Source organism: Peromyscus californicus, unplaced genomic scaffold (assembly GCF_007827085.1).
Source record: "Peromyscus californicus insignis strain IS unplaced genomic scaffold, ASM782708v3 Scaffold_19__1_contigs__length_69161282, whole genome shotgun sequence".
Lineage (NCBI taxonomy): Eukaryota > Metazoa > Chordata > Mammalia > Rodentia > Cricetidae > Peromyscus > Peromyscus californicus.
The window spans coordinates 23,498,187-23,511,303 of record NW_026294491.1 but is presented as its reverse complement, the minus strand read 5'-3'; the positions used below and the strand labels follow the sequence as shown (position 1 = coordinate 23,511,303).

The 13,117-nt window shown below is 45.9% G+C and overlaps 1 protein-coding gene across 3 annotated transcripts in view; it reads right to left on the bottom strand.

The window, feature by feature from the left end:
* Mypn (myopalladin) overlaps positions 1-13,117 on the bottom strand; it is a 107,753-nt gene that overhangs the window by 20,944 nt on the left and 73,692 nt on the right. For 2 of the 3 annotated variants that reach the window (XM_052744832.1, XM_052744833.1), the window contains exons 9-10: positions 10,776-10,892; positions 8,050-8,422 (exon numbers count right to left, since the gene is read on the bottom strand). In XM_052744832.1, coding sequence (XP_052600792.1) covers positions 8,050-8,422; positions 10,776-10,892 — 490 coding nt within the window. Of the gene's footprint in view, positions 1-8,049; positions 8,423-10,475; positions 10,500-10,775; positions 10,893-13,117 lie in introns of those variants that run through there. The other variant, XM_052744834.1, reaches the window with a different exon arrangement.

The window sequence follows — 13,117 nt, the reverse complement described above, 5'->3', positions numbered from 1 at the left end:
TCCCAGCACTGAATAAACCAGGCATCATGGTACCCACACACCTATAGTCCCAGCACTCAAGAGGTAGAGGCATAGGGGTGAAAGGTTCAGGGCCATCCTCAGCTACACAGTGAGCTTGTGGCCAGCCTGGGCTACAGCTGGCTATTTTAGATTGGGTGGGGGGGGGCACAGAGGGAGTAAGAGAGAGACAATAACAAAGAGAGACAGAGAGGGCCAAAGTGGCAAGACATCACCTAGTAAGGAGCTGCTGGTTTGTCTTTCCCTCTTGCTAAGGGAATCTCAAATATTCTGGTCTTTGTGCCGCCATACTACAGCCGTGCAACAGCGAGTGTTTATGAATTGAAAAAGAAAAGAAATTGAGACAGTGTTACTCGTGTGGCTACTGTTTAAAGTTACAATGGCCTTGGCTCCCAGCTTGGCCAGAAGGCAGGAAGGCATCTAGCTGCACACTGTGGTGATGTTTTGTTTGTGCTCTAACAAATAAAGCTTGCCTGGAGTTCAGAGTGCGGAGCTAAGCCGCTAGAGGCCAGGCAGTGGTGGCTCACACCTTTAATCCCAGCACTTGGGATATCATGCCTTTGATCCCAGTACTTGAGAGGCACATGCCTTTAATCCCAGCGCTTGGGAGGAGGAAACAGGAAATGATATGGCTGGGCGGAGAGAGGAAGTGATAAGGTGGGGTGAAGAAAGGAGCTCGGCCCGTTCGGTCTGAGGATTCGGCAGAGGTAAGAAGTCTCTCTAGTGGCTGCTCCTTTACTTCTCTGATCTTTCAGCTTTCACCCTGATATCTGACTCCAGGTCTTTATTATTAAGACCGATTAGAATGCATGCTACAGCACACAGGTGTGAGTTATTGTAAGCACTGAATTCTCCAAAAGAATATCTCCCGCTCCACCTGTGATGGGGGTGGAATCTAGGCCTTGGCGCATGCTAAGTAAATGCTCTACCACTGGGCTATACTCTCAGCCCTCCTTCAAAGCCAGTCTTAAGGAAGGATCCAAGTGTGTCTGAATGCTTCCCATCCTCTCCAGACAAGACTTTGGGTTTTTGGTATTTTTGTTTGTTTGTTTATTTATTTATTTTATTTTATTTTATTTATTTTTTTGGAGACAGGGTTTCTCTGTATAGCCCTGGATGTGCTGGAACTCACTCTGTAGACCAGCCTGGCCTTGAACTCACCAAGATCTGGCAGGCAAGGCTTTGTGCATAGGATGGTCCTATGTTCCTATTCAGTCAAAGCAGTTTTTCTCTAAACCTTTTTCAGCATTGTAATTATTACGGAGGTTAATTTTCACTCTCCAAAGTGCCCTACTGTGATGCTGTGTGTGGTGGGGCATGCCTTAATCCTAGCACTTGAGTGTTTGATGAAGGAGGATCAGGAGTTGAAGGCCAGCCTCAGCTATGTGTCAAGTTTCCTGCCAGTCCAGGCCACGTGACATTGTTTAAAAAAAAAAAAAAAGCTGTTGGGGAATATTATTTTAAGGTGTGTTACTTTTGTTTATGTTGCATTTGTTTAACCCTGTGAAGCGGTGTTACTGTGCCTGTCTAGAACACCCGATGGTCTAATAAAGAACTGGATAGCCAATATCTAAGCAGGAGAAAGGATGGGCGGGCTAGCAGGCAGAAAGAATTAATAGAAGGAGAAATCTGGGAGAGGAGAGATCTAGGAGCGAGAGAAGGAGGAGGACGTCAGGGCCAGCCACCCAGCTACACAACCAGCAATGGAGTAAGAAAGAAAGGTATACAAAAACAGAGAAAGGGAAAAGCCCAGAGGCAAAAGATAAATGGGTTAATTTAAAGTTAAGAAAAGCTGGCTAGAAATAAGCCAGGCATTCATAATTAAGAATAAGCCTCTAGCCGGGCTGTGGTACCACACACCCTTAATCACAGCACTCGGGAGGCAGAGGCAAGTCGATCTCTTTGAGTTCGGGGCCAACCTGGTCTACAGAGCGAGTTCCAGGACAGCCAGGACTATGCAGAGAAACCCTGTCTCGAAAACAAACAAACATTAAACATTTTCATTTCTATTTTGTTCATTTTGTTCTTTTGAGGACAGCCTCTCCCTTATATAGTTCCTGGCTGGCCTGGAACTCATTTATGTAGACCAAGCTAGCCTCGAACACGTAGAGATCTACTTCTCTGCCTCCCAGGGCACTGGGGTTAAAGACAGGTGCCTCTATGCTCAGATTTTTTTTTCATTTCTTCATTATTGAAAGATTAAACAATTAAGAAACAAGAGAGATGGTTCCGTAGGTAAAGGCACACGTTGCCAGACCTGATGACCTGCGTTTTATACCTGGGATCCATGTGTCTGAAGGAGAGACCAGACTACCAAAGCTGTCCCCTGATCTCCACAGGCATGCCATGGCACATGCATGCTCACACTTACATACACAAATACACATATAGAAATAATAAATAATTGTATTATAATTAAGAAGCAGAAATATCTTTGCTGCGTTTTCCTCAGCAAAGAATAAACAATTTTTACTGGTGCTGGCTTTCTCGTGATGCGAAAATGCAAAATACTAACTTTAATTTTTTTTTTTTTTAAATAATTTTTTTTAGATTTATTTATTTATTATGTATACAGCATGTATGACTGCAGGCCAGAAGAGGGCACCAGATCTCCTTACAGATGGCTGTGATTCAGCATGTGGTTGCTGGGAATTGAACTCAGGACCTCTGGAAGAGCAGTCAGTGCTCTTAACCTCTGAGCCATCTCTCCAGCCCTAACTTTAATATTTTGAGACAGGGTCTCCTATGCGCCCCCAGCTAACCTGGAGCTCTCAATCCCCCTGCCTCAGTCCCCTGAGTGCCGAAATTACAAGTGTACTGGCATCATAGCCTGTGGATTTTGAATTTTTGAGATTAAAGTATTAGTCAAATTATAAGCCTGGGTATCAAGTTTAAAGGTGGCTTTAGCAACAGTTTTGGATACTGTGTGTCAGTGATAACTCTTCCCTGGCCCTGAAGGCCATCTGCGATGGACCCAGTCCCAACAACCCACTCAGTGGCTTTCTCTTGGTGGCCTAAATTCATGTGGGAGAAGTTGACAACTCTAACTATTAGGGTTCTCTCACTCAATCAGTTGTTAAATGTTTCCCCAGCTGATCAGGACAACTAATTCTGAGCAGATGGACACTGCTTGACCAGTCCTCCCAGCTGGGGACTGTAAAGCACCCTGGCTGACTGAGGCACCAATGCTCAGGGAGCCAACTGGACCAGGAAGGAGTCTATACACTATGATAGTTACATATAGGTCAGCTGTTCTTCAATTTTAGCCAGCCTCAGAACCTGGTTAAAACACAGACTTTCAAGTTACCCAGAGTTTCTGACTCCACGGGTCAGGGCGGGACCTGAGAGCAATGCTGGGTGACTCTCATATGGAGTCTGGAGATAGGAAATGCTTGTCTAGCACTCAGGAAGTCCTAGGCTCAATTCCCAGCACCCCATAAAAACTGGGTGTCACGCCGGGCGGTGGTGGCGCACGCCTTTAATCCCAGCACTCGGGAGGCAGAGCCAGGCGGATCTCTGTGAGTTCGAGGCCAGCTTGGGCTACCAAGTGAGTTCCAGGAAAGGTGCAAAGCTACACACAGAAACCTTGTCTCGAAAAACCAAAAAACAAAAAACAAAAAACTGGGTGTCGTTGTGCACACCTGCAATCCCAGCAGGAAGGAAGAAGTAGAGGCAGAAGACTCAGAAGAAGGTCATCCTGGGCTCCATCGTAAATATAAAGCCAGCCTTGGCTACATGAGACTCTCTCTCAAAATAATAGCAACAAAAAGACACATTTGTCCCCAAAGCATAGGTTTTCTAGTTTTTCCTGACTTTTGTCTGCCAGTTTGCTCCTTTTTAAATGTTTATTTTTTTATTTTTTCATTTTTTTCCTGGACATGGAGGGATGAAGGGCAGGAAGAACGGCAACTCAGGTTATGTCTCTAAGTCTGGGTCAGTGGCTTCCAAACTGCTGTATATTAAAATCATCTGTGGAGACTGCCTCAATCAAGCCGGAAGGCATCGACAGATTTTTTTTTTAAATTCAGAAGCACTGGGGCTGGAGAGATGGCTCAGCGGTTAAGAGCATTGACTGCTCTTCCAGAAGACCCAGGTTCAATTCCCAGCACCCACATGGCGGCTCACAACTGTCTGTAACTCCAGTTCCAGGGGCTCTGACACCCTCACACAGAATATATACAGGCAAAACACCAGTGTACATTAAATAAATAAATAAATCTTAAAAAAAACATTCATACACAGAAACACTGCTTCAGACCACTTGATATTCAAGCTGCAAATTTCAAAAGGAGAATCATCTTGGCTCTGGGTAGACAGTGTTGAAAAATGCCAGGCCCCCTTTCCGTAGTAATTTAAAGATGAACGTTATCTCTGTGTTCCACATGAATGGCTAACTGATGGAATAAGAAAGGAACAGAAACACCTGCATCAGCTAACTGATGGAATAAGAGAGAAACAGAAACACCTGCATCGGTCAAATGAGCCTGTATTTTAATGTCTAGCAGTGAAATGCAGTGAAAACCAAGCAGGTTAAAACTAGTATGAGAAATCCCAATAGAGAAATGATAACTGAGGCCCTGACCTTGGGATTTATATGGATTGACAATTATACAGTGCATATACTGTATCAAAATGCCACACAATTATACAGTGCATATACTGTATCAAAATGCCACACAATACCCAGTAACTGTACAATTACTGTGTGTCAATTAAAAAAAAAAAAGAACACTAGGGGCCTGGAGAGTTGGCTCAGCAGTTAAGAGCACTGCCTGTTCTTCTGGAGGTTTAATTCCCAGCACCCACATGGTAGCTCACAACCGTCTGTAACTCCAGTTCCAGGGTATCCCACACCCCCTTCCTGCTTCTGTGGGCACTGCACATACATAGCACACACACACACACACACACACACACACACACACATATACATACATGCAGGCAAAATTCCTATACACATTAAGTAAAATCTTTTCTTAAGCTAGTAAGGAAAGATTGTAGGCTTGTGAGTTCACAGAGGGTGTGTATGTGTGTGCATATGCATGTATATTAATACCTATACTAATACAAACATAAATACAATTAAGAGGAAACTTAAGCCGGGCGGTGGTGGCGAACGCCTTTAATCCCAGCACTCGGGAGGCAGAGCCAGGCGGATCTCTGAGTTCGAGGCCAGCCTGGGCTACCGAGTGAGTTCCAGGAAAGGCGCAAAGCTACACAGAGAAACCCTGTCTTGAAAAAACCAAAAAAAAAAAAAAAAAAAAAAAAAGAGGAAACTTAAAAAGGCAAGGAATACTAAATGAATATATCGTGAGGAGGATTAGATTTTTAGAGGGTGTCATTCATTGCAAAAATACTTTTCTTAACTGGAAGTCTCTTATGACGGACATCACTGTCATAAGAGACTTTGCTTAGTAAGGAAGCTAATTTTTTTTTTTTTTTGTCATTAGGTTGAATTTCTTTGAGACAGGGTCTCATAGAGCCCAGCCTGGCCCTGAACTTGCTATATAGCTGAGGACAACCCAACCTCCTGATCCTCCTGCCTCTCCCTCTCCCTCTCCCTCTCCCAAACTGAGGACCGAACCCAGGGCCTTGTGCTTGCTAGGCAGGCACTCTACCACTGAGCTAAATCCCCAACCCCATGCTTCCACCCTCTACCTCTCATGTGGTAAGATCACAGGTGTCTGCTACTGTCCCTGGCTAAGAACATGCTTTTTATTTGGGTTTGGTTTGGTTTTTTTCATTGTTGCAATGTGTGTAACTAAAGACTACACTTCCCAGTCTCCTTTGCAGCTAGCACCCAGGTGACTCAATCCTAGCCAAAGAGATAAAATCAGAAGAAATTTGGGTGAGACCTCTAAGAAGGCACCTAAAAGAGGCTTCTAACACCAAGACTGTGACTCCTGCCCATGTGCTCCTTCTGCTCTTGAAATGACCACGCAATGGCTAGACCATGAGACATCTTGACCATGAGAGGTCCCAGCAAGGAAGCACATGCTGGTGATGGCAGAGCAGACGAAGGAGACTAGATCCTAACATCAGATCAGCCCCACAGGCTTCCCTTTATGTGAGAAAAAATAAATTCTTAGGTGTTTCACCTCTGTTACTTTAGGTTTTCAGTAACAATAGGCTCCACGTAATCTTAAATGACCCACCCTGACACAGTCTCTGGAGGAGAAAACCCCCTAGAGAGAGAAGGCGGGTCCTAAGGGAGTTGTTTGGTTGACCCATCTCCAAAGTCCCTTCTCTGAGAAGCATACCCAACTAAAAAACAAGACAGGGTGGGAAACCAGAGTTTCAAGTGAGATCTCCATATGGGTGCCAGGGCATAGGCCCCTCCCTCCCCACAAATAAAAAAATGTAATTTTTTTTGTTGTTTTTGCTTTTTTGTTTGTTTGTTTCCAGACAGGGTTCCTCTGTGTAGCAACACTAGCTGTCCTGGATCTCATTTTGTAGACAAGGCTGGCCTCAAACTTATAGAGATCTACTTGCCTCTGCCTCCTGAGTGCTTGGATTAAAGGTGTACACCACCATGCCTGTCTAATGTAATTTTTTTTTGTCCCCCGCCCCCTGTAATTTTTTTTTAAAGTTTAAAAAACAAGGAAGATGGGCTGAAGAGATGGCAGTTTCTCAGCAGTTAAGAGCACTGAGAAAACAGAAAGCTGATGAAGACGTAATCGAACAAGGGGGCCATGTTCCAGCCCCAGCAAGCAGCAGAACTTGGCAGCTTTGGCCACGTGGTTCTGGCTTGAGAGTCAAGGACACAAGAAAGGGGCCATGGAATCTCCCTCCATGACTAAGGAAATCTACTGAGGTCAGTAGGGCGTACGGCAGGGTGAGGACCGAAGTAAATAACGCGAATGGCACCTGGTGAGCATCTCCCCATCACCATAGAAGGACAAAGTGCAGGACCCGCTGCTGACGGTTTGCTCGCTGACACTAAAGGTTTATAGAATTATAAATACAGTTTCTATCACTATCTGTAATGCACGTTATCACTAGCTGCAATAGATCAACATGCTAAGGTCATGCCCTGTACTTGCTTGGCCGCAGGAGCACTGAACATGCACCATGGCTCTGACAGGGGCTCTGCAGAGAGTCGGGCTCCTGGGCTGAGACAGAAGACCAAGACTTCTTGCATCCCATCATACTTATACAGATGGTGCTGGGTTATACTCACTCGGCGTTAGCAAAGAACTATGACATCTACTGAAGAGCATCTCTAATGACTGTACAAGCTCCAGTTGATGCGGAGACACACGAGGACAGAAGAAGAGACTGTCGAGATGATTAGGTACAACAAAGAGCATGCTGTTCTGGGAGGAGTCCAGGCATGCTTTAGCTGGAGAACTCTAACATTAGACAGGAGTTTCCTGAATTTAGGTGCCATGTTGCTTGTTAGTGACGGCCATGGGGGCGCATTCATTCATGGCGATGTGAAGATGTACATTCTGCATTGTACTCCAAGTATGTTTTCTCACTTGGAATTGTGTTTTTTCAGCTCTATTTTTTGTCTGGCTTGGTCTGAGGCCAAGGGACCTGTGTGGTCTCATGTAGCCCAGGCTGGCCTCAGACTCCCTGTGAAGTTGACCTTGAATTTTAGATCCTCTTGGCTCCACCCACCAAGTGTTCACAGGTGTGCCCTACTTCATCTACTGTAGTGTTGGGGCTCAGACCCTGGACCTCCTGCATCCTTGGCAAACACTCTAACAACCAAGCTACATCCCCAGCTCAACTCTACTGTTAACATTCTTAAATTTAATTTTGTGTGTATGTGTACATGTGTGTGCACATGTGTGTTCATGTGTGTACATGTGCGCACGTGTGTATGTGAAGGCCAGAGGATGCTCATGAGTGTTGCTTTTCTTCTACCACACAGGTCCCAGGGATTGAACCTGGGTTTTCAGGCTCGTGAGGCAAGCGCCTTTATTCAACTGAGCCATCCTGCCAGCCCCAACCTCCATAATTTTTAAGGTCAGGCTCACAGGAGGCTCACAAGCACTCCTAGTTATCCATTCTATTTTTACTTACAGTTTGGGTTTGGCCAGGACAGGAGGGGGTTCTTTGACAGGCGAGGACGGCTCTGGGATTCTGGCTTCCTGCCCGTTGAACCTCTCAGGGAAGGAATCAGGTCTGGCCGGGCTGGTGTTGGCTACTCCACTCCCGGAGGAAGCCTCATTTTCCACGTCATCTTCAGGCAGGTTGAAGTGCACCCGCAGCCCAATCCTGGAGCTGGAACGGGGCTCATTATGGTTCACCAGGACCCCTTCCAGTTTGGGTTTAGGGGGTGGTTCCTCAGAACGAGGCTCTGGGTTGGGTGGGGAGGGCTGTTGCTCAGTCACAGCCAGGCTAGTGGTTGAGTTGGCTGGGAGAAGAGCCCCATTATCGCTGATGTCTTCGTTTCCTGAAAGGACAATTAGAGATCTTGAGCTGGAGACCACCAACAGGACTGAGCTGGAACTGTCACCTTGAGCTGGGGTGTGCATACAAGTAGGGAAACATCAATCCATGGAAAGGAGCATACAGGAAGATGCTTGCCAAAAAACAGGCCAAGTCTGGAGCATTTAAGGGTGGAGAGGATGTGGGGGAAACTGAATTGAACGTTGGAGTACACAACTGTGCACGTAGCGGTGTGGAATACATGCTTAGTTTATTCGAGGATGTGGGCTTGATTCCCTGAATCCCCTACCTCTGGAATCTAAGAGTTCTGTGTTTTGTTTTGCTTCAAGACAGGGTTTTTCTGTGTAGTCCTGGTTGTCCTGGAACTCACTCTGTAGACCAGGCTGACCTCAAACTCAGAGAGATTTGTCTGCCTCTTCCTCTGCCTCCTGTGTGCTAGGATTAAAGGCATATGCTACCACACCTGGCTACATTCTGTGTGTTTTACGTGGTGTGTGTGTGTGTGTGTGTGTGTGTGTGTGTGTGTGTGTGTGTGTGTATTCATGTGGAAGCCAAAGGACAACTCCAGGTATTTGTGGTCATTGAGTTGCAGAGATCCGCCCTTTTGCCCCAGCCCAGGGATTACAAGCATAGGCTACCATGCCTGACTTTTGTATGTCGATTCAGGGCACTGAACTCAGGTACTCAAGTTTATGAAGCAAGCACTTCTCCTGCTGAATTATCTTCCAGCTCCTTGAAGTACTCTTAAGAACTTGAGAAGTTTATATAAGGCCAGGGAGCCGCTTTCTCAGGAAGTGTGGAATGAATGACATCAGGCCCCTGAGGAGGCTGTCTGTGACTGTAAGTGGAATAAGAACTGGAAAACTAGACATTGTCCATAAACTTTTTTTTGGAGATGGAGTCTCACGTATCCTAGGCTGGCCTTGAACTCACTCTGTTGCCAATGACCTTGGACTCCTGGTCCTCCTGTCTTCATGTCTCCAGTGCTGGGATTACAGGTGTGCACCATTAGGCCTGGTTTAGGCGGGGCTGGAGAAGGAACCCAGGGCATCATGCACGCTAGGCAAGCGCTTTACCAGCTGAACTATAATCTCCAGCCACAAGAACATTTTTCTCTTTACTGTTATTATTTTATTTTTATGCATGTGTGTGCACAGTCACACAGGCATGCCAAGGCAGGAGGGTGGAGGTCAGAGGACAACTTGCTGGAATCAGTGTTCTTCTTCCGCTGTGTGGGTCTCAGGGACTGAACTGAGTTAGTCAGGCTTGGTGGGAGGTACCTTTAGCTGCCAAGCCATCTCACCAGCCCCTCCCCCCCGGAACAATTTTCTTAATAATTAAAAATTTTCAAAGATACTTTATGTGTGAATGCTTTGCTTGTATGTATGTGTATGCACCACATGTATGCAGTGCCCTTAGAGGCCAGAAGAGGGTGGTGGATAGCCTGGAACTGGACTTACAGATGGTTGTGAGGCCATCTTGTGAGTGTTGGATATTGAACCCGGGTCCTCTGAAGACTAGGCCAATGCTCTTAACCGCTGAGTCATTTCTCCAGGCCCCAGTTTAAATCTTTTTTTTGTTTTTTTTTTTTTTTTGGTTTTTTGAGACAGGGTTTCTCTGTGTAGCTTTGCGCCTTTCCTGGAACTCGCTTGGTAGCCCAGGCTGGCCTCGAACTCACAGAGATCCGCCTGGCTCTGCCTCCCGAGTGCTGGGATTAAAGGCGTGCGCCACCACCGCCCGGCCTTAAATCTTTTTTTTTTTCCAACCAGTCTTACACGTATTGCCTTCCCACATCAGGCCTTGACTGCATACTTGCCATAGTGAGTAATTTAAATCTTTATGGTTCATACGTGAATCTGGAAGAAAAGATGACCCTGGGCCGGGCCGTGGTGGTGCACACTGTTAGTCTCAGCACTGGAGGGGCAGAGGGGCCAGCCTGGACTACAGACTACAGAGCAAGTTCCAGGACAGCCAAGGCTTCACAAAGAAACCCTGTCTCAAAACAAACAAAAAGACTCTGAAGTTCACACTCAGTCTGACGGCTGGGGAGCACTCACCTCTCACGTCCAGCTGGGCGATGCTGGACACTCTGAAGTTCACACTCACAGTCTGACGGCTGGGGAGCACTCACCTCTCATGTCCAGCTGGGCGATGCTGGACACTCTGAAGTTCACTCACACTCAGTCTGACTGCTGGGGAGCACTCACCTCTCATGTCCAGCTGGGCGATGCTGGACACTCTGAAGTTCACTCACACTCAGTCTGACGGCTGGGGAGCACTCACCTCTCATGTCCAGCTGGGTGATGCTGGACACTCTGAAGTTCACACTCACAGTCTGACGGCTGGGGAGCACTCACCTCTCACGTCCAGCTGGGCGATGCTGGACACTGTGCCGTATTTGTTGCTGGCGGTGCAGGTGAAGCATCCGGAATCTTCCGAAAACACCTCAGCAATGACTAAAGTGCAGATCTCCTCTGTATGCCGGTAAGACAGACATGTGAATGACTTAACCACAGGGACAGAACGCTGAGACTAAATGACACCAAATGACGATTCTATAAACGTTGACGTAAGGAGCTGACTTAATTAATTCTTTGAAAACAGCTGCACCCGATAACTATTTGATCAGATTGACCCGTTAGGAGACTGAAAATGTCCAAAGATGTAAAACCAACAGCTCATGAAGGTTTTGTGATAATGTGTTGCATATAACACCAGGGGAACCCCCTAACCACTGAGCTACATTCTCCAAAGGTGCAGCACAGGCGTGCCTCAAACTCCCGATTTCTTATTCTCTTCAGCAGTTGCCTACTAGGGGGAGCCAAGACCAGTGGTTACACATAATGCACATTCTGTTTCTACTGTCCATCCAGATGACAATTAGACTAACAATGAACTTGTCAAAAGTCACAAACACAAATTAGCGGGGTCAAAGGAAGGTGTGTGTGAAACAGAAAAACTAATGAAATAGTTTTCCAAACCCTAGTCCCTCATTATTTTCATGGGGAAATTTCACAGTGAGATAATTTTAAACAAAGGCCCCAGTTTAAAATTGGGCAGAAGGGCTTGGGGCGGTGTATGTCTCAGCGGGAAAGCTCATGCCTAACACGCATGAGGTCCTGGGTTTGATCCCCAGCAGCACAAAAAATTGGACATACAAAAAAGTGTATGAATGCTTTGTTGAAGCAGTAGCAATTAGCTGATAGAGAAACAGAAACTCCAGGCGAGAGGAGATCAAAGTGAGTCTCCCTTTGTAACACGATAGCCATTCCCATGGATTAGCCTGATACATGACATGAAGTCTTGAGAGTGACAATACAGGTAATTCTCAGACATGACTAGAACCTAAAATTAATACAGTTAGATACTCTTTGAAAACCAGAGAAGAGCAGGGTCATTAGAACGAAATTACTAAAGCAGTAGTATTAGGGGAAGTTTGGCATCTCAGTACTTTGTGATGACTGAGTTAGGTCAACTAGAACCTTCTAGAACAGTGGTTCTAACCTACAGGTTGCAATTTGTGGGGGTCAAATGACCCTTTTCCAGGGGTCACCTAAGACCATCAGAAAACACAAATATTTACATTATGATTCATAACAGTAGCAGAATTACAGTTAGGAAGTAGCAAGGAAAATACTTTTATGGTTGGGGGGGGTCACCACACCATGAGGAACTGTATTAAAGGGTCACAGCATTAGGAAGGACGAGAACCACTGTTATAGAAGAAATTCCCAGGAGGCCATGGCAAACAGTACTGGTTAGTCCTTACAAGACAGAACCCTTGTCTTTTTTATTATATGCCCTATGGTCTAGTGTAGGTGTACAATATGGATGTTCTGTGCTTGCTTCTGGAATATCTGTGCTGTCCGAAGAGAACCGCAATAAAATTTCAAACAATCTCCTCACCCAGAGTTACGAATACAGCCTGAGGGCTCTGGTGTGTACATGACTCGCAAATGCTTTATGGCTCTCGCTTCTATTTTGGTATTCTCCAAAACCAAGTCAAGAAACAGCACACACATTTTATTTAATCTCTATAAATTTCTTTATTTACTTTATTTTGATTGGTTCTGGAGATCAAACCCATGGCTTTGAGTAAGCCAGACAAGTGTTCTTAATTATTGATATTCCCAGCCTCTTGTCCATTAAGTTTGAGACACAAAGGCTGTGGGATTGGAATTGGCGTCAAAGAAATTCCAAGCCCAGTTTTGAGGAGGGCATGAAATGAGTGGGAGTAATGGTCAAAGGGAAAATATCCCCAGGAAAATGTAAAAGAATTAACTATATTCGTATCAGATATTGATATGCAAATTTGAACATGCTCCCTCCTCCCCCCACTTCAACAATAACAGCTTGAGTTCATTTGGATCTTTCTAGAATTTTTAATTTTCACCTTTCCTTGACTATTTTTTTTCTTTTTTTTTATTTTGCAATACAATTCAGTTCTACATATCAGCCATGGATTCCCTTGTTCTCCCCCCTCCCGTCCCCCTCACCTTCCCCCCAGCACCCCCCCATTCCCATCTCCTCCAGGGCAAAGCCTCCCCCGCGGACTGAGATCAACCTGGTAGACTCAGTCCAGGCAGGTCCAGTCCCCTCCTCCCAGGCCGAGCCAAGTGACCCTGCATAGGCCCTAGGTTTCAAACAGCCAACTCATGCAATGAGCACAGGACCCGGTCCCACTGCCTGGATGCCTCCC